The sequence below is a fragment of the Hyaena hyaena genome, unplaced genomic scaffold (assembly GCF_003009895.1).
Source record: "Hyaena hyaena isolate Hyena2069 unplaced genomic scaffold, ASM300989v1 scaffold_395, whole genome shotgun sequence".
NCBI classification, from domain to species: domain Eukaryota; kingdom Metazoa; phylum Chordata; class Mammalia; order Carnivora; family Hyaenidae; genus Hyaena; species Hyaena hyaena.
The window spans coordinates 1,390,006-1,409,155 of record NW_024081029.1 but is presented as its reverse complement, the minus strand read 5'-3'; the positions used below and the strand labels follow the sequence as shown (position 1 = coordinate 1,409,155).

The 19,150-nt window shown below is 38.7% G+C and overlaps 1 protein-coding gene across 3 annotated transcripts in view; it reads right to left on the bottom strand.

Moving 5' to 3' along the window:
• SLC4A4 (solute carrier family 4 member 4) overlaps positions 1-19,150 on the bottom strand; it is a 299,108-nt gene that overhangs the window by 145,488 nt on the left and 134,470 nt on the right. For all 3 annotated transcript variants that reach the window (XM_039251771.1, XM_039251773.1, XM_039251772.1), the window contains one exon: positions 2,066-2,142. In XM_039251771.1, the coding sequence (XP_039107702.1) occupies positions 2,066-2,142 (77 nt within the window). The remainder of the gene's footprint in view (positions 1-2,065; positions 2,143-19,150) is intronic.

The following is a 19,150-nucleotide window of genomic DNA, read 5'->3' as shown; positions in this document are numbered from 1 at the left end:
CCAGAAGCTTTTGTATTTGATGTTACTAAAATAATAAGTACAGAAACTGAAAATAGTCATTGAATTCCTACTCTGCCTTGGGTTGTAGAAGAGATCATGGGTCAGTTACAAAAGTTCTCTTTAAACTCTTTGGTGGGAAGCAAAGAATGGAGTTTCTTCCTCTTTGTGGGATAAAAAGCTCATTGGATTAGCTATGGTTACTGTAATAGACATAACGTAGATGGACAGTTGCTCTTAAAATGACATACTGATCAACCCTCACTTTCTGGCTTGAAAACAAAGGAACAAAAGTCCTGAATTAAATCTTCCTGGTTTCATCTTAGTAAGTATGTACCACAATGAATATGAGATGCTCATGATAAGCATCAAAGATTCTGGTTTTAAGGACCACAACCACACAGGTTTTACAGCAAAATCAACGCCCCTAAATCATTATGCTCCAACATATTTCATCTAACACTGGCATCAAAAGCTTATGTAATATGCATCTTAAGCCATCAAATTTCCTCTGCATATGCCCAGATCTGAAGACACTCAGGGAGGGTAAGAAATTTCTCTTAGCCAGGATTTACCAGCTGCTTATTGGCAAATTCCTGGCAAGACAAGACTGTCCGTAATAAAAGCTTTTTCCAAAAAACTTCTGCCAAGCAGATATTCCTAACTCTGCCTTACGCAAGTATCAAGACCCCTGGCAAACCACAGAAACAGAAACTTACTGGTAAATATTGAATGGAGCCAGAATGTGCCCAATAGCATTGAGGGCAACTCTAGATAAGTCCTAGTGGGCTGAGCTTTTCTGCTACTGGTATGTAGCTCCCAAGGTATCCAATATTTAAATGACCTTCTGCTCACTTCAAGGGGCAGGCAAATGCAAGGGAGGAGATTGATCTACATTAGCTTATGAAGAAAGCAGTACTAGGAGTCAAGAATCAATCTCCATGTAACAGGGAGGTAATTAAACCTGAGGGAAGCAGAAAGTTCCTCTTCTGAGGAACACAAATTAAAGTCAGAAGGACATTACTAGATTCTGAAGAATCTTGAAAGTCAGGAAGGGAATTCTGAACTTAACTGATGGGAAGCCATTATAAGCTTTTGATCCAGGAGAGAAATACAAGGGCAATAAATAATATGAAAGGTAGATTATTGACATGGGAGAAAAGAGACAAGGGATTAGTTCCACAGCTTTTCTAGCAATCCAGTCTGAGATGATGAAGGCCCTAATAGGGTGCTGCTGAGGAAGGGAAGGAGAGAAGAATCCAAAAGCCACTTCACAAGAAAGAGTACAAATTTACGTTTCCTGTATGTTTTTTGAATTCACTAAAGCCTATAAACCTTTGCTACTGTAAGTGCAGCCAGTGAAAAGGCATATTGTCATAAATAAGGCTCCCCTCACCTTAGAATGTATAATTCAGATTTATTTGTTCAGGTGGAAATTTCACCCAGTTAGTCCAAAGTAACTGGTTTTGTTTTTTAGTGTAAAGTACAAAATTATACCTACTCACCATTCTCTATGTCCAGATACCCACCCAATGGGGAAAAATGGCCCAGATCCTATCATATTCTTTTTCAAAAAAAGCAAATCAAGATCAAAACCGAATAGCTCTTTACGTCAAATAGGCTATGTTTTCATAGACAACGTACATACAGCTAACAAGGCTATCATTACCTTTGCCTGAAGTATCTCCCTAAAGTTAACCATGGCCAGCATTTCTTAGACCTTTAGAGTTTATCAGTGTACTTTCTCCTAAATTGTATCTTTTAATCCTCACAATAACCCTGCGGTAGGGATTATTATTACTATTTTAAAGCTCCAAGACTTAAATTGCCCAAGAGAATACATGTGTAAGGGCTGGAATCAAGACTAATTCTTATCTTCGAATTTCAAATCCCTCCACATACTGCTTCCCCTTTCCTCAGAGGAAGTGCAAAACAAAAACAAACAAAAAATTCCCATCCACACATATCAGTTCATTTTAAGTTGGGAACCATCATTTCTAATCTCATTCCAGCATCTTCTACATACACATTTAATCTTACATTTCAGGAGTAAGATGTCTTTGCTTACCTGGTCCTTCTCTGGTTTATCAGAAATGTCATTCAGACTGGAGGAAGTCAGATTCCTATGGGTCATGGCTGGGCTACCTGAAAAAAACAAAAGTAAACCCTAATTAAAGACTTCTTTTCAAAACCGCAGGGACTTTGGTTTCATACTTCATAAACACTTGTAGATGATGATGGGAATGGCAATGATGCTTTAGCTCCCCTGGGATTACCCTGAAGAGTTTTCCAGAGACCAGGTTGGAACACAAAGACAGTTAAAAGAAAAGTATATAAAATCCCAAATGCCATTTTTAGATCTTACTGCCTCGCTAGAGTCTAGTTCAAGAGGAGTTATACTTTGAAAGAAACATCTAAAACGGTAAGCATAAAAAAAATGTACTCCTGATTTGGTTTGCCTTCTGTCACTGCCCCTTACACACAGCCTAATCCACCTGGTACCCTCTCCTTTTCCCACCCCCACCCCCCGACAGAGATGGCCTCTGTCCTCACGTCAGCAGAGCCGGCCCCGGATTACAGGACTGGACCTCCTTTCCCCAGGAATCTGCAGTCTTTCCTAGGCTACTGCTCACTCTGATCAATCAGAAAACCCATCTGTGGTCCCTTCTCCAGCTAACACTTTAACCAAGATTTCTCCTTAATGGGTATCTGATCCAGAATCCCCATTCTTCATCTCAAAGTAGTGCTGTCGTAGTCTCCTTACTTCTTGCATTCCGATTTGCCAGACTAATATAAGCATATTCTCCTTTCCTCTTAACATGCCAATCTTCTTATTCACATTAAGGAATGGGTTTCATTGGGAACACTTCATGGGAACCAAGCTCCCTGGCAATACAGTGGCTGTAGGTCAAATCTATGGGCAACCTGGCCAATGACTTCAGACACCATCATACAAGAAAAGAGAGGAGGGAAATTGAGGAGAGTGATAGCCCATCTTTAAGTAGACTATGTTAGCCAAAAGAATAACATTCTGTTCATTCTGCAGTTGGACCTGCAGTTGGACTTGAAATTTCTAGGCTTACTAAGCAAAAGAGTAACTTTTCAAAGCCACGGCGTTTGACCCAACCCCTGCAGGGTGCTGAGTAATGCATTCATCATTAATCCTCAATGATCTGACTCAGGCTGGTCTTCACACCAAAAGGACAAGGGTTGAAAAACAAGCCCCAAAGCTTGAATTCAGCTTCACAACCACTTCCAAATTGTTTTTTAGATTACAGATTTGAATTCCTTCAGAGAGACACTTCATAATTTTATAACAGACTAAAATCTACTTCTAATAATTTGATGTCTAAATAGAAGCAGGTCTAAGTGATATAATTGTCTTTAACTACTAAATGAGAAAAATCATAATTTTCTTGACCTGGCAAGACAGGGTGTTTTCCACTCTGCTGCATTTCATTGAGTAAGCATGGCCTAGATCTCTTAAACCCTTTACCTGGTGGGACATTTTATTCTAGGAAAATTTGAGCACAGGGCATTTTTCAAAGGAAAGTAACATCTGAAAAACTGCTTTATGAGCAAAATTAAAAGAACCTTTTTAAAGGCCACATTTTCTTCTTTGAACTGTACACCAGGTTTCCAATGTGCACTCAAAAAAAAGATACCAGGTAGAAACGTGAATACTCCCAAATAATGATGGGTTTGCAAGTAATATGGAATGAGAAGTAGCTATAATTTTGACTTTACATTTAAAGCAAAAGCAGTTTTTTGGACTAACTGGTTGGAAATTCTACCTGAATAAGTGAAGAAATCTGAACAATATATTCCTAAAGCAAGGAAACCTTAGCAATCCTAATCATAAATTAAAAATAGCTTATGTAAATAAAGAGATGAGATTGATTTTTTTTTAATATTTGTTTATTTATTCTGAGAGAGAAAGGCACTCCAGCTAGAGAGAGGAGGAGCAGAGAGAGAGAGGGAGAGAGAGACTCACAACCAGGCTTCCAGCGGTCAGCGCAGAACCATGAGATCACTACCTGAGCCAAAATCAAGAGTTGGATGCTTGATTGAGCCACCCAGACACCGCAAGACCAATTTCTAATTATCCAACCAACAGATGTAAGTGTCAGTACTGAAATAAATTTTTTAATGTTTTGTTTATTTTTGATAGAGAGAGAAAGACAGAATGCAAGTGGGGCAGGAGCAGAGAAAGATAGAGGGAGACCCAGAATCTGAAGCAGGCTCCAGGCTTTGAGCTGTCAGCACAGAGCCTGATGTGGGGATCCAAACCCATGAACTGTGAGATCATGACCTGAGCCAAAGTTGGACACCCAACAAACTGAGCCACCCAGGCACAGTGCAGTACTGAAATGATTTGAAAGAAGTTCATTAAGTAATTTAAATGGTCTAGAAAGTATCCTAAATTCATTGATTTGCTTTGGAAACTATAAATACTGCAAAGGTACATTTTAACCCAAGCACTGTCTTAACTTTTGCAAAATCTAAATAGGTAGAAGCCAAATGAATAAAGTTTTTATTACAATGATAATCTTTACTGATGTCACAACTTTTCCAAGAAACCCCATATACTGTCTCATCATTTCTCTCATGATAGTATGGCTATATTTGTATTAGATGGGGTGGGGGGGGGGGAGCTGGGATCCAAGTAAGATGCAGGAACCAGATGGGGAAAAATAGGTCAATGCTGAGAAACAATCAAATCTACTGTTCTTCCTACCTGTATCTGATTCTCATTAATAAAGGTAATATTAATAGTTTCTCTGATGTGTAACTTTGTAATACAGTCGAAGAAGCCAGAAGTCAACGTTTCTAGGTAAATCCTGAGCAAGATGATAAATATACTTCAATGTTTTCCCACCTCCTCCCTAGTAAACTCCCCACCCTTACACCCAAACACCTTGAAATCCAAACAAATGCTTCCCAATGCAGTGGTCCCCAAAGTGTGGTGCCCACACCAACAACATTAGCATCACCTCAGCACTTGTTAGAAATGCAACTTCTTGGGACTTACCCTAAACCAACCAACTACAGTAGTCCCCCTTACTGTGCTGTTTCAGTTACCTCTAGTCAACTGTAGTCCCAAAGCAGGTGATCCTCCTGATGAACCATCAGAAGATCAGTAGTAGCCTAACACTACATCACAGTGCCTACGTCATTCACCCCACTTCTCATCAGGTAGGCATTTTATCTTCTCACAGAAGTGTGAGTACAGTACCACAAGATATTTTGAGAGAGAGAGAGAGAGAGAGAGACCACATTCACATGGCTTTTATTATAGTATGTTGTTATAATTGTTTGTTTTATTATTGGTTGTTGTTGTTAATCTCTTAACTGTCCTTAATTTATAAATTAAACTTTATCATAAGTCTGTGTGTATAGGAAAAAGCATACTATATATAGAGTTTAGGCATCCACTGGGAATCTTGGAACATATGTCCTGCATAAGAGGGACTACTGTATAATCAAAACTCTGGGTATGGAGCCCAGTAATGCAGTTTTAATCTTTAAAGTAATTTTGAAGCATGCTACAGTTTGAGAACCACTGCTCTAAATAAACCAGTTATCTTAACAGAAGGGTGTGTCTTGGGATCTGAATGAAAAGAAGTGAAGTGTATGTAAATTGAGGTAGGCAGAGGGGTAGTCCTGATAACCTTGACCTCCTCCGAGACACCACTCTAAACTACTGTATCTCAAGCAAATCATTCAGTTAGCAACCTTGCCTCAGAAACACAAAGAGAGTGTCTTACTTGGCTTTTCCTGGAAATCCTCACCGACACAATCAAATAAATAAATAACTTTGTTTGGGAACCTCATCGTTTAATCAGCCTTTTCCAGAAACATACCACCCAAATCAGAGAAGACAAGGACAAAAGCCAAAAGAGATTACAATCTCGATTATATCTAGAATCAGAAATTTGTGCACAGTATTTTAGGAAACCTGGGAAGCTGTTATGCAGCTGATCCCTAACAACTTCTATTGGTGATATTTTGCACCTGACATTCACTAAGCCATAATATCAAGATAAATCAGTGCTTTCTATTTACAGTTTGGGCCTATAATGTAAACTCATTATATTGCAATCCTAAGTGAGTGGGGGTAGTAGAAGAAAATGTTAGCTTATACCAAAAAGGTGAAATGCAAGAGTACCCTGAGGTATGCTACTTCTTGCACAGGCTGGGGACTCATTCACTCAAGGGTAACCACTACTCAGCCATTTCCATCAAAATCCAGGGCATACAGAAGAGGCTGCATGGCTCAATCATTAAGCATCTGACTTTGGCTAAGGCCATGATCTCACGGTCCATAGTTTCCTGCCCCAGTTTGGGCTCTGTACCGACAGCTCAGAGCCTGGAGCCTTCTTCGGATTCTGTGTCTTCCTCTCTCTCTCTCTGCCACTCCCCACCCTGCACTCTGTCTCTGTCTCTCTAAAATAAATAAAGATTAAAAAAAAATTTAAACAAACAAACAAAAAAAAAAATTCCAGGGCATACAAATGTCATATAAGTGCTCTTGGTTCAAAGAAACTTTTTTTTTTTAAGCTTGATTTCTACAAAAGAAGAATCAATCTCGGGTGCATAATCACAATTAATTTCCATATCACTGTTTTCTGGCCATAAGAAAAAGAAAAGTTTGGTGACTCACATTTTTAGGCAGTTTCACACAATTAAAGACAATTTCATTTTGAAAGTACACACTTGGCAGGTACATACTGTCTTCTATAAAAATTAACTGCATTCTGTACTAAGTTTGAAAATCATTGTTATTCTTTAGCACATATGTAGCAATGCATAAAGTCCTTTGCAATAATATCTATTAGATAGATACAATAAAAAGGGGTGAGAAGAACTTAACGCATAGAAGAAAGATATTTAAATGTGTACATATTAGATAAAAATGTAAATACATATGTAATACAATTAACACATCAATCCCCTCACCTCATATCTTTACAATGAAGCAACAGAGAACCTCCGAACAAGCTAAAACAAAGATAACCTGGGGTATGAAATAAGATGTATTTTTTTTTCTTAATAATAATTAAATACTGATTTTAGCATGAAAAATAACTAAGGTAACATACATAAAACGGACATCGAGGAATCTGGTGTCCATGTCAGAAAAATCAGAGGTATGGGTCTGATCTGCTGCTTGAGACCATAAGACTGATAATAAATGTAGTTTTGGAAGAATGCATGCTAATGTGCTCTGTACTCCACTGACTCACTGATATTCTTTCTCCCCACCCACCTTGTTGACGAAACAACTCTACCAGAAACTTAGATAAAGACACTATATCTAAGATTAAGCAGCAACTAATCCTTTTAAATACTAAGTACTTTAACTTACATTATCTTACTTAATGATCATATAAGCACCTTGAAGTTAGTATTCTTCTTATTAGCACTTTAAACATAAGCAAAATGAACTTCAAGGAGGTTAAGTTCATGGTCACACAGCAAGTAGTAAAACTATGATTTAAATCTGGATCTCTTAATACCAAGCCCTCTGCCTCTGAGAAAAAAAACAACTGGTTTTTCTATGTTATTTACATAAATAAATACACAAACCTCACCATTTCTAATAAAGAGAAAATGTAATATACAACCAAAAAGAATATATTCTATTTCCATGCCAATTACATACAATATAATGTCATTAAGAATATTTAAGGCAGAAACATTCTTGGTTTCCAATTTGGCTATTTCCAAAAATAGAGTATATATATATCTTTACTTTTTCATTTTCATAAAGAAAAAAAGGGAGAGAGGGGAATTGAACTCAGCTATGCTGTTTGCCACTGTGTTTAAATAGCAGCCCAAAACCACAGCTCTGTGACAAAGGAGAAAGGATGTAGTAGCAATGTAATTATAAAAGCAATAATGTCACATACTTCTCAATGTCCCACCTCAGGATCATAGCCAAGTATCCGTAAAATTCCACAATGTACATAGAGCCAACTCTCCATTATTTCTATATTGGTTTTCAACCATGCTTCTACCATACTTCAAGTTACTCCAACTGCAATTTCTTCCCATTTCAACCACTAAAAGCAGGAATATAAGCAGACAAGGAGAATAAATCAGCTGGGATACTAGCAATGAGTTGGAGAAACTCTAAAAGAATTGCTAAAAGAGAAGCTTGGATTTTGTCAGACCAGTTCCCTAGTCTTCCATGGCAACATAATATCAAGAGCTGCCCCTACCAAAAATAATAATAAAATAAGCATGTCATTAACACTTCCAACCCATTCTTATTCCTGACCTCCAAACAAAGAAATATTTAAAATGGGGGAGAGGGGAAGGGCGGTGATGGGCATGGAGGAAGGCACTTGTGATGAGCATTGGGTGTTATATGGAAACCAAGTTGACAATAAACTATTTAAGAAAAAGAAAATGTAAATATTAGATGAAGGAAACTTAAAAATACCATCAGAAGGAGCTCTTTGAAAGAATCATAATGGAATATCAGTTTGTATTTTTTTTTTGCTTATTTGATTTTTAATTGTTTTGTTTAGAAAATTTTTGTTGTTCATGATTTCATATAAAACAAACTCCAAGAGACCAGAGTCAAAGCCCTAGGTTTGTCTTATTCACAGTTTTAGCCTCAGAGCTTGGCACTAAGTGGCACTTAATAAATATTTGTGAATGAATGGATAATAGTAACTGGGTATCATTTTACTTCCATTTGGAGTTACTAGTATAAACATTACCGTTCAAAGTCCAATTCCTATGAAGGGAGATGCTGTGTGCACACTCCAAGAGCCTTCAGACTTGGAAAGCCTTAGAGTAAATAAGGAAGAAGTGTGTAGCTGGCCCAGAACTAACAGAGTGGAAAGACTCTGCCAAACTGGCTAACAGCCTGTCAGTCAGCAGTGGGAACAGACGTGAGAAGGAATGAAGGGGAGAAGAGAGAAAGCCCCTGTGAAGGAGGGATCGGCAGGTGAGAATGCGAGGATAAATAAGGGAGGGTGTCTGGACCTCAGAGAAAGGAAAGAGTAAAGTTTTCAGGAACTAAAATAACTCAAAGAATGTGATTAGCCTGGAAACAAATTTAGAGGAAGGAAGAAGGCATCAAAAGATCCAGATAATTATCAAAGTATGTGACAAAAGTGCTAGCCAGAAGCTGAAGTCATCCCTGATGTAAGGGACAAAGGGAATGCAGAAGACATCTGATGGAGTGATGGGGCGTGTGCAAGAAGCCAGGCCACAGCACAGCAAACACCTGTGCCAATAAATCCTCACCAACACTGTTCTCTTCTTTCAAGGATCCTTCTCTACCCTTCTGAGGTCTCTGCTCTTCACCTGCTCCTTGATAATTTATCCAGCCACAACTTCTTTGATCCCATTCTCTGTTTTCGAATTTTCTGACTACTCTGGGCTTTTCCCAAGGCTGAATGTTGGGTCTCAGTCATCTCAATGGCAAATACGCAAGGTTCATCTCTTCTAATTCTTTTTCAATTTCAACCAGCAAAAGCAAAACGCTCTAATGATAGTGACTCCCGTTCTAATAATATTGCACTAGATATTTAATTTTTATTATGACCTAAAACAAGTAGTTAATTTAAAAAGAATCATTCTTGGGGCATCTGGGTGGCTCCATTAGTTGAGCATCCAACTTCGGCTCAGGTCATGATCTCACAGTTCCTGAGTTAGAGCCCCACGTTGGACTCTGTACTGACAGCTCAGAGCCTGGAGGCTGCTTCGGATTCTGTGTCTCCCTCTCCCTCTGCCCCTCCCCAGCTCATGCTCTCTCCTTCTCTCTCACTCAAAAATAAATAGACATTTAAAAAATTTTAAGTGAAAAGAATCATTATCTCCCTGCACACACACATTTTAAAAAGACATATAAGTCTCTACTCAGATGAGGAAACACTCTGGCACAAACGAGGATGGGAACACTTACTAAATAGTATAGTTCCCATAAAGTACTTCAAGGAATCTGTGCTCCCTGTGACTATATACAGTATTTGTGATTCTCTAATAGTTCTTTCTCTGTGTCTCAAATGCACGCATATGCACACACACAGTATAAAACAGACAAAATGTTATGCCATCCAAAGTACACAGGTGGAAGTATCTAAGGTAATTTGTGACCTTATCTCACATGACTAGAAACAGAAAAGAACAATACCGTCAGCAAGCCACGCTGGCTAGTAGGAGGATAAATAGGAAAGACTAATGGTAGATTATGACAGAAGTAAACAAACACCCCACTGCCTTTGTGCCAAATAGGCAATGACCCAAAGTGATTTTACTAAATGCCCTGAAGCCAAGTTGAGGAGGAATTTCAATATGTTCCTGCAGCCACATCATTCCAAGCACATGTACTGATTTCATTAAGTGGGGCCTACTCTCGTATATCTATGTAGACACCAGATCCAAGCTATGGTAAAATTTTGCTAATTCATATTACTGGAGAGATTCTCTGAATTAATGAAGTATCTAAATTTAAAATAATTTAAGAAGGCTACCAGTTCAACTTATAATATGATTCAGCCAATGAGTTTATCCCTCTCTCTTCCTAGATACTTTTGAAATGATCGATTCAAAAAAATTACTTTTAATGACAATGTAAGGCCACATCAATTAAAAGAACTGGTAAAAGACCAACAGAGATAAGAGACCAAAAACTTTCCAGAAGAAGAGCAGACAGAGTATTAGAGCCTGATACTAGTCACACCATTTAGAAATTGCTGTGTAAAATATGTGCAGAGAGGCATGTAGTCAAAAAGGAAGGATATTCCCTGCAAAACTCTGAAAATTTCCACACGCTAGAAGGTGTCCCAAGTTGCAGGCTAAAAAGGGATGTGTTTATGGAAAGTCTATGCACAGAACGTTTACCATCCCCCAGGCAGAACACCCAGTAGCCAAAGCATTTATACCACATGGCTCTTTGCCAAAGAGGTATTCAGAAAAGACCAGGGAAACTAGTGCAGAGCCAAGTCTTCTTACAGGACCCCTCAGGATAATCATCCTTACTCTAAAACAAATCCTCCTTTTTTCTTTTTTTTTTTTTTTTAAATGTTTATTCATTTTTGAGAGAGAGAGAGAGAGAGAGAGAGAACACAAGCAGGTTAGGGACAGAGAGAGAGGGAGACACAGAATCCGAAGCAGGCTCCAGGCTCTGAGTTGTCAGCACAGAGCCCGATGCAGGCCTCGAACTCACAAACCATGAAATCATGACCTGATCTGAAGTCGAATGCTCAACTGACTGAGCTACCCAAGCACCCCTAAAACAAATCGCCTTTGTTAAATACAAATGAACAATTTGTATTTAGCCAAATACTAAAGCAGACACCTAAAAAAATTAAAAAAGAAATATAATTTAGAAAACTTAAATAAAAAGCCTTATTAGTATATACAGAGATTTGAGAAAATATTGCATTCACAGAACATAAACAGGATGTTATGAAAAATGGAACAAGGAAAATATTTTAGAGTTACAACTACTTTTAAAGAACACAAATGGTTGCAAAAATATATATATAAAGGTATGAAAATCAATCAAGAAAACCTTTCAAAAAGTAAGGGGAGAAGGAAAAAAAAGAAGATATGGAAAAAAGACCAGAGGTACAGAGGATCAATCCAGGAGGGCCAATATCTGACTAATCCGGAACAAGGAAAATGGAGGAGAGAATGCTATTAAAGAGGATATCCCAGATCTAGAAAACACGTTCTTCAAAGCACAAGGGTCCCACGGAAATATACCACAATCTCCCCCTTCCCTGCCACAAAGACACACAAATCCAGCCCTGTAGGTAGATGAAGCACTGGGAAATCACAGAACACCGACAATGAACAGAACATCCTACAACTCTCCATCTAGAAAGGAAAAGAAGAATGAACTGGGCTTAAGCACAGAATGAGTGGAAGAAAATGTTCTGAAATGTTTCAAAGTTCTGAAAGAAAAATTATTTTCAACCTAGAATTCTACACTCATCCAAATTATCCATTGTGTGAGAAAACAATGAAACTTTCAGAACAACAACAATAAATCCTAAAAAATGTCAACCTTTACATGCCCTTCCATACAAAGTTACTTGAAGTGTGAGTAAGTTAGTAAAATGAAGGAATAAACTAAGAAAAAGAGGTATATGATCTCCAACTCAGGAGGCATAATGAGAGTAAATGCCCAAACACCAGCTCTGCAGCAGCTCCCCTGTGGAGCAGGAGAGACGGATCTGCAAGTAGAAGGCATCTTTGGGCTTATTATTATCCTTAAGAGACTGAACGAGCTTGGGAATACAGTAACAATAGGTAATTCCTCAAAAAGGCAATTTAAAACTCTAGGTCAAAAATAACTGTACAAGAAAATGCAATTAAAACATATAGCTTTACAATAAACTATATTCATATAGTCACAATAATATAAATGCCATTTATGGATTTCTGACTTTAGAATCACCTGATAGAGAAAGCAGAGAATTTATTTATAGATAAAGGTAAAAATGTAAATCTAAATAAGACTGACAATAAATAGTACAAGTCTGGAAGTGGAAGTAGTGCGAACAAGGGCAAAGAAGGGTAGGAAAGCTAATCTCCTTCTCATCAGGTAAGTAGTTCAAAAATCCCATCAGTACTTGCTACAGAAAAAAAAAAAGCATAGGCTTATTACCTACAATTTAAATGTAATTAATAATGGAACTAAAAATAATGACATACACCTATTTGAAGGAAAGAAAAATGCACAAAGCAGGTAAAATTAGCAGGCAATGTCTAAGATTAGTAAATTAGAACTAGCAAAATAAGCCCAGTATACAGAAATACGAAGGTAACTACAAAAAAACTAAAAAAAGAAAGTTTAGAAACAATTTGAAGAGTTAAAAGTGGCTATTAAAAAAAAAACATGCCTCAGAACAAAGAAGATAAAGAAGATAAAGCAAAAGATAAAATTTGTTTTCTCATTATAAGTCCTATTCTTAGTCAATTTCATAACCATCTGCACATACTATAATAAAAACATATATTTATAATATAAATGTTAATTAAATCTATTTTTATTATTTCCAAGTACCTGAAATTAATTTAAGCCAGTATTGAATAGGAGACAACCTTGGGAGATTTAATTAAATTAAATTTTAATATAAACATGGAGAGGTATCTAGATGGCTCAGTCAATTGAGCATCCCACTTTGGCTCAGGTCATGATCTCTTGGCTCATGAGTTTGAGCCCACATTGGGCCCTGTGCTGACAGCTCAGAGCCTGGAGCGTGCTTCAGATTCTGTGTCTCCCTCTCTCTCTGCCCCTTCCCCACTCACACTCTCTCTCTATATATATACAAACATGGAGATCAAAATTTTAAGAGTTTAAGATCAATTTTAAGTAGTTTTAATATGCCCCATGAAGTAATATTTACACTATTTTTAAAATTTTTTAAATTATGACAAAGGAAATTTTTCTTGAAGTTCTATCTGCAATACCAGATTCCAACCTATAGCTTTAGTCACCAAAACCCTTATACCTAAAAAGAGTATGCAGAAAGAAGAAAAAAAGCATGGGCAGGAAAAAAAAAAAAAGCCATTTAGCACAGTCCTCCTTCTGCAGCCAAGTAAATATATGGATTTGGATGTCAGTATCAATGATGCCTTAGATACAGACACAGGCATAGGCACAGATACAAAACTTTAGAAGAGTAATAGACAGTCTCTGGTCCTCCAGTTACAAATGTAGCCCTTCCTCACTGCTCGATTTATGGCTCAGCAAATGTGACCTGAAGAAAAGCCATTCAGATTGACTTCCCCACACAGTAACTCCTCATGGCCTTGCTGAATCACATCTTGTTTGTTGATATACATTTCACAGGTGCTAATGACAGGTCACACACAAGTCAGGGAACGGCCTCCAGGAAAAAAGGACACAAATACCTCTGGGCCCATCCTGTCTCTATCACACAAGTGGTCTTGAAGACTCTCTGCATTTAAGTTCTACAAGTCTGAGCAAGAGCTAAGGAAGGGTGCACCACGTTTCCTGGTGCGCATTTGCTCATACACTCCATTTCTCCCCTAAGGAGAGGTCTATTACACAGCTCAGCCTAAGTGACATCTAGATTCCAAATGATGTGATAGTTGTGAGGCTTCAAAGTGAGCCCAGAGTTACTCTGGGGGGGATTCTGATAAGAATTAAGATGGCCCCAGGATTTCCTTCTTATTGAAAAGCCCAAGCTGAACTAAGATGCAATTCTGAGTGGATACTGTCCTACTCCTAAACCACATCTAGCTCTAAGAAACCACAGGGACAAGGTTGTTTAATTCCATGACACAGACCTGCATGATACCTACCAACTGCCACAGCCATCATTTTTCTGACGGGGGGTGGGGGGGTGGACTGGCTCTTACCTCATCTCTCTCAGATGAACTTAATGGGTCCATAGGAGAGATATAAAAGGAACCCAAGAGGTAATTTACATCAGCATGATACCACTGAAAGAAGACAAAGTTAGAGTAAGAAAAGACTGTAAAATGGAATAATATTCCCTTATAGGACTGCTATAAGGATTAAGCAAGGGAATGCAGAAGCAAATATCCTGCACAGATGCTAGTTTTATTGTTTTTCTCTTTGGCCTACAATCATATACATAAATCCTCACTGACCTCAAGATCCTTAGGAAGCTGTGAAATACAATTGCCACGGCAGAATCCCACCATTTGCAATTTTCCAGCCTAAGGAGAGGAGTTCAGGGAACTGCTAGGTTGCAGCTGGGGGTTGGAATCATCTGTGGGCACTCAAGAAATGAGGACTGAAGCCACATGTAGCTGTCATTCATCCCATAGGTATGCGATAACTTTAGGCAAACCAAAGTTAGCTTCTAGCAAATGTGTGAGATGCCTCACTGAGCATGGAGGTCATTAGTAATTATTTACTTGAGAAAACTATGCAATATGTGTTTAGCTATTTATTTTTTTAAGTTTATTTTTACTTGTTTTGAAAGAAAGAGAGAGTGTGGGAGGGGCAGAGAGAGAAGGTGAGAGAATCCCAAGCAGGCGCCACACTGTCAGCACAGAGCCAATGCAGGGCTCAAACTCATGATCTTGAGATTATAACCTGAGCTGAAATTAAGAGTCAAAGGCTTAACCGACAGAGCCATCCAGGCACCCCATACCTAACTTACTTATGTCTGTTACATCATGGTGATAGAAAGTTCCTTAGGTAATTTCTAATGTGTTCCAAGAAAACTCTAATCTTAGTTCATTCTAGCACCTGTCATTCCGATTTAAGGGCAATATACTCCTTTCTGTATTTACTACTGAAGTAGTGGGGTGGGGTGGGGGTTAAATATATGAAGTCTCAAACAACAAAAAAGATTCAGAGACTCTAAGAATGTTTTACTTGTTTCAGTTATGCTGTTTAAAGACTGTTTAACAGTGGGCAAAGGTACTTTCTATAAAAAAGATCTATTTTCTGCTGAACCAAAATGAAGAAAAAGGCAACAGAAAATGATAAACTTGTATCAGTGATAACCTGAATGGTGTCAAAATATTAGCTTCAGTAGCTTCTCTAGTATAGTGCTAGTGGAATTTTCTTACAGTATACATTATCTCTGGCACAGGGATACAATACAGAGGGTAGATACAGTAAGTTTAAAATGCCCCATAGGGTAGATAATATGGAAGACTGTGTATGTTATTATAGATGTGATTCATAGAATCACAGAGCTAAAGGATTAGTGGGAGATCATCTGAACAATTTCTCTATCAAGTAGTTTTTCTCCTCTAACACCAGACAAAGCCAATCTCCTAATACCTGCTTATATACTTTTGATGACAGGAATCTTACCACTTTATGAAACCATCCATTTCACTGTAATAAAGCTCATTCTTATATATGGTAAACTGCCTTAATTTCCCAGGTATATAGCAGCATCTAGATGAATAAAGAAATAGGGTATGCCAGGGTGCCTGGGTAGCTCAGCTGGTAGAACATATGGCCCTTGACCTCCAGGGTGATGAGTTCAAGCCCCCTCAGCTTATTTTTTTTTAAAGTTAAAGAGGGGCACTTGGGTGGCTCAGTCGATTGAGTACCTGACTTCAGCTCAGGTCATGATCTCGCAGGTTGTGAGTTCGAGCCCTGCATCGGGCTCTGTGCTGACAGCTCAGAGTCTGGAGCCTGCTTCTGATTCTGTGTCTCCCTCTCTCTCTGCCCCTCCCCTACTCATGCGCTGTCTCTCTCTCGAAAATAAATAAATACAATAAATAAATAAAATATTTTTAAAAAATATTTAAAAAAAAAGGTAAAGAAAAAAAAAAGAAATCATATTTGCCAACCAAATCACACACATGCTCAGAAAGGGCTGACTTTCACTTCAGTGCACATAACTTCTTAGCAATACCGCACATCATCATGTTTCCAGGCTTCACTATACATTTTCGTAAGCAGAGACCCTTGCTTTCCCCTGTACATTCTCTAACAATGGGGAATTGGTCCCTGCAGCCCTCATTCCCTCCCCCAAACTGGCAAAAAAAAAATCCCTTGATGGGAAAACTTTGCACCCTCACATGAGAGACAGGACTAAATCCTTGCTAACAGGGCTTTACTAGCCTGAACTTGTATCAGGTCATTAATCTTCTGGAAAATCAATGAAATTCATGAATCACTGAGTCATAAAAATAAAAATTACATTTCAACCTTTATCTCAAACATCAGAGTATCAAGTCAGTATCTTCTTTCCTAAAATGTCTGCCCACAGGGCCTGTTCTCTAAAACACTAAAGTGGAGTCTGCTTGTCCCTACACATGTGTATTGAGTCAGTTCCTGTAAACCAATTAAGTTGCCCTTTCTCTGATTCCTCTAATCAGCATCCTATGGCTGAGTCAGATCCATCACTGTCTATTCACCTCCTAGATGGTCTCCAGGTGCTCACTCTCCTCCTTCAGATATGACCCACTCCCTCTGCAAGCACCCCCTACTCTGCCCAGGAGACCTAGCTTGTCACAAACATCACTCTGCCCTTGGTAAACAGGCTTGACTGGTAGGTATCTGAAGGTAGGGACTGTATCTGCCTTGTTCACTGTATTTTCCCTACACCTGGCTAAGCACTGGCTAAAGTACTTAAAAATATTTAAGTGAATGGGGCGCCTGGGTGGCTCAGGTGGTAGAGCATCCAACTCTTGATTTCAGCTCAGGTCATGATCCCAGGGTTGTGAGATAAAGCCCTACATGAAGCTTTGCACTACGCATGGGGCCTGCTTGAGATTCTCTCCTTCTGCCCCCTCCCAACTCATGCTCTCATGATCTCTCTAAAATAAGAAAAAAATTTAATATTTAAGTGAATAATTGGCAATGAGTGAATTAAAGTAGCAACACCCCTCTATCACTGTAACTGTAACTGGACATAATAAATTTATCATCACTAACAGGAAAGGGATCCTCCAAATCCAAGGTGCTAATAATCATTCTTACCGAAAACAATGCTCACACCTATTACTGACACTATTACAAATAACAATAACAGCCTACACAACCTAAGCCACTAACTACTTAAGAGAAAATATCACTTTCATACAAGCTCTAGGCTTTTCCCTAGAAATGCAGACAAAAATTATTCCATGTCCCTTGGAAATTGGGAAAATGATTCAACTCTGACACCTACAGAAACTCCTAAAATCCAGACCCTAGCCGAAGTGTGTGCTAGAAGAATCAATGTTTTAAAAAGTAGAACCTTTACTATGGGGAAAACTTGCCATTATAATTGAATTTTTCCTGTTCTTCCTCCTCAGAAAAGGATGCTCTAAGTCCCTCCACTATATTCACCTAACAAGATCGTTCTTTGATTTGTAACCGTGGTTACTACTTGAAGAACCCATCCGTGTATGGCTCTTCCTGAGGCCAAAGCTGAACCCAGCTCATAATAGTATATGTGCTCCAGCTGCTACCTGTGGTTGGTAAGAATGGGCTTTAGAAAACAGAACCATTCCCCAAAATTACATTTCTGAATGCTGACTCATTGCCTCTCATTGAAAAATGTCGGGTATTTAATTTTCTGACCTGATACAATAAAGCTCAGGTCAACAGTGTCCACACCTCTTGCCAGCAGACAAGAACACTATCTGTTGCTGAAAGTAGAGAGAACTGAGGACAGACAGAATGAGAAGCAAAGACAGAAATAAAAAGTAATTGTGTTTCTGGCATCTACATATCTGAGTTCAAACCCCGGTCCCCCACTTACTTACTGGGTGACCACAAACACTCTACCTGCCAGATAGGCAAGGTTACAGTGAAAGGACCACCTGAAATTCTCCTGACTTAAAACAACAGTGCTTTACTTCTCCCTCAGGATGATGCCCATTGTGGATTGGCTAAAGGCTTGGTTTTGCAACTCTGTCTTTAAGCCAGGACCCAGAGGCATAAAGCAGCCACTCTCTAGAATGTTGCTGGTTTGAAGGAAAAATGAAACTAGTGGAGCATGTACTCGCTCTTCAAGTTCTCCCCAGGAGTGACCCCCATCACTTCTGCTCATGTTTCACTGGCCAAAGCCGAGTCATGCGGTCACACCTAACTTCAAGTGGGTGAGGAAGAAGAGACCTTATTTATTCCCACAGGAGACCTACAACATCCATGAACAGCCCTAATGACTACCATAAGCACTTAACCTCACTGAGTCTCTGCGTCTTTATCTACAACAAGGGGTAAGTGAGGCTTGCTTCATAGAATGTTTTGTGGGGACGTTTAAATGACCCAGCACCAGGCTGAATAGATGACAGCTAGGAGTAGTCATCGCTGTTTTGGTAGGGGTATGTCAACCATGGATAGAAAGATCTAGTCAGCAGGAAATGGGCATCCTAGCCAAGCAATTCAGTTCTCAAATTCTACTACTATCAGCCGCTATCAAAGAATAGTAGAGCTTCCCTCATGCTACTGAGTCTGGTTAGTTTTGATGTAAAGACTATAACCTGACAAATTCAGAAAAATCATTCCTGCTCTAGGTTTCCATATTCTTTTCTGTCCTTTCTTTTATTTTCAGGTTAAGTGTTCATTTAACCAACAAGTAACTGTGAAGTGTTTGTGTGCCAGGCACTATTACAGCCTGAGTGGTGAGCAAATCAGTTTTCTACTAAAGAGCCCCAATCTATGCAAGAAGAATCACAATTCATGGCCCATTAACAGCTCCCTACACCACCACCATCTCTCACTATT